The following is a 1,232-nucleotide window of genomic DNA, read 5'->3' as shown; positions in this document are numbered from 1 at the left end:
CCACGATTCACCCAACAACTTGACCGATGAATTTTCATCCGTGATTAAGCGTATTTTTCCGGTAATGGAGCTATAGTTTATAATAACCGAGAAGATTGCATTGAATTCATCCATTTTTTTTGCAAAGGCATCTTTAATTTTAGACGCAGAGTAGAAACCAGGTACTATAGAAATTGTGAAAGAATCGGTATCCGTCCTAGCAAAGGTATTAATTACCTGTATAGTATTGTTTGTTTCATCGACGTTGTACCACGAGTGAGGGTAGTGAATTTCCGATAGACCACATTCCCATTCCCCCGAGAGACGCACCGATTCCGATAATTTAGTAGTGTAATGGGTTACTGCGTTTTCGGGAAAGTAATTCAAAGAGCTGTTACTAGGTAGCGTAATAGAAAATTGAGAGACCATGTTTACCCCTCTAATCTCTCAACCCAACTGTTAAATTTTGCGGGATAACCTAACCATTTAACAAAGAATTCAGTCTTTCCACCTCGTTTACGTTTTCTTATAACTTTCTCTATTTTAAATATGTCGTCATCCGATTTTGTAACCTTTTGCAATTCAGCTTCGTAAAAACTACCCTGTATTTCCTCGTCATTCCAGTCTCTCAGTTTGTAGGTAGGAAGGGGTGTCTTTCGTCTTTTGTGAACGATAAATATCTCTTCGGTCCAGTTAGGAATGTACCCCTTTTCAAACGTTAATTTGTTTTTACTAATTCTAACCTTATCACCTAACTCAAACTTAAATTCAGGCTTGGCTGGTTTGTCATATCCGTATAACTTCAACCATACATCGTGTTCGTTCTCTCGGGAAACAGAGGCCGGAGTGCTTCCGATCGATCTGTGTTTGGAGTTGTTATAACTACGAATTAGTTTTGGTAATATATTTATATATTTTTTCGTATTGTTAGCCGTAAAGTATCTCCACATGCGAGATTTTAGGGTTCTATTGAAACGCTCCACTACGCTGGCCTTTGTTTCGTTATTGGTAGTGAAAAAATGAATTTTTTTCTTTTTTAAATAGGCTTGAACTTTTCGATTAAGAAATTCTGAACCTTTATCTGAATGAATTTGAATAGGGATTCTTCCATCTTTGAGTATCTTTTTTAAAGCATTCAATACCGTGTCACTTTTCTTATCTTTAATAGGAACAGCCCATGCAAATTTGGATAGGACATCTATGCACGTAAGAAGGAATCTGTAATCGTTATTAAATTTTTTAAGGGAGGTTAA

At 36.5% G+C, this 1,232-nt stretch overlaps 1 protein-coding gene across 1 annotated transcript; it reads right to left on the bottom strand.

The window, feature by feature from the left end:
- Positions 1–414: 414 nt before the first annotated feature.
- Positions 415–840, bottom strand: LOC117121113 (the record flags this gene model as incomplete). The annotated part of the gene is made up of 1 exon (XM_033266217.1): positions 415–840. A coding segment is annotated over one exon (426 nt), but the record flags the coding sequence as incomplete, so codon positions are not given.
- Between the last annotated feature and the right edge of the window lie 392 nt (positions 841–1,232).

Source organism: Anneissia japonica, unplaced genomic scaffold, assembly GCF_011630105.1.
Source record: "Anneissia japonica isolate Jap-2015-1 unplaced genomic scaffold, ASM1163010v1 scaffold14838_len1212_cov158, whole genome shotgun sequence".
Taxonomy (NCBI): domain Eukaryota; kingdom Metazoa; phylum Echinodermata; class Crinoidea; order Comatulida; family Comatulidae; genus Anneissia; species Anneissia japonica.
Note: the sequence above shows the minus strand (reverse complement) of the source record. Positions and strands in the feature narration are given on the sequence as shown.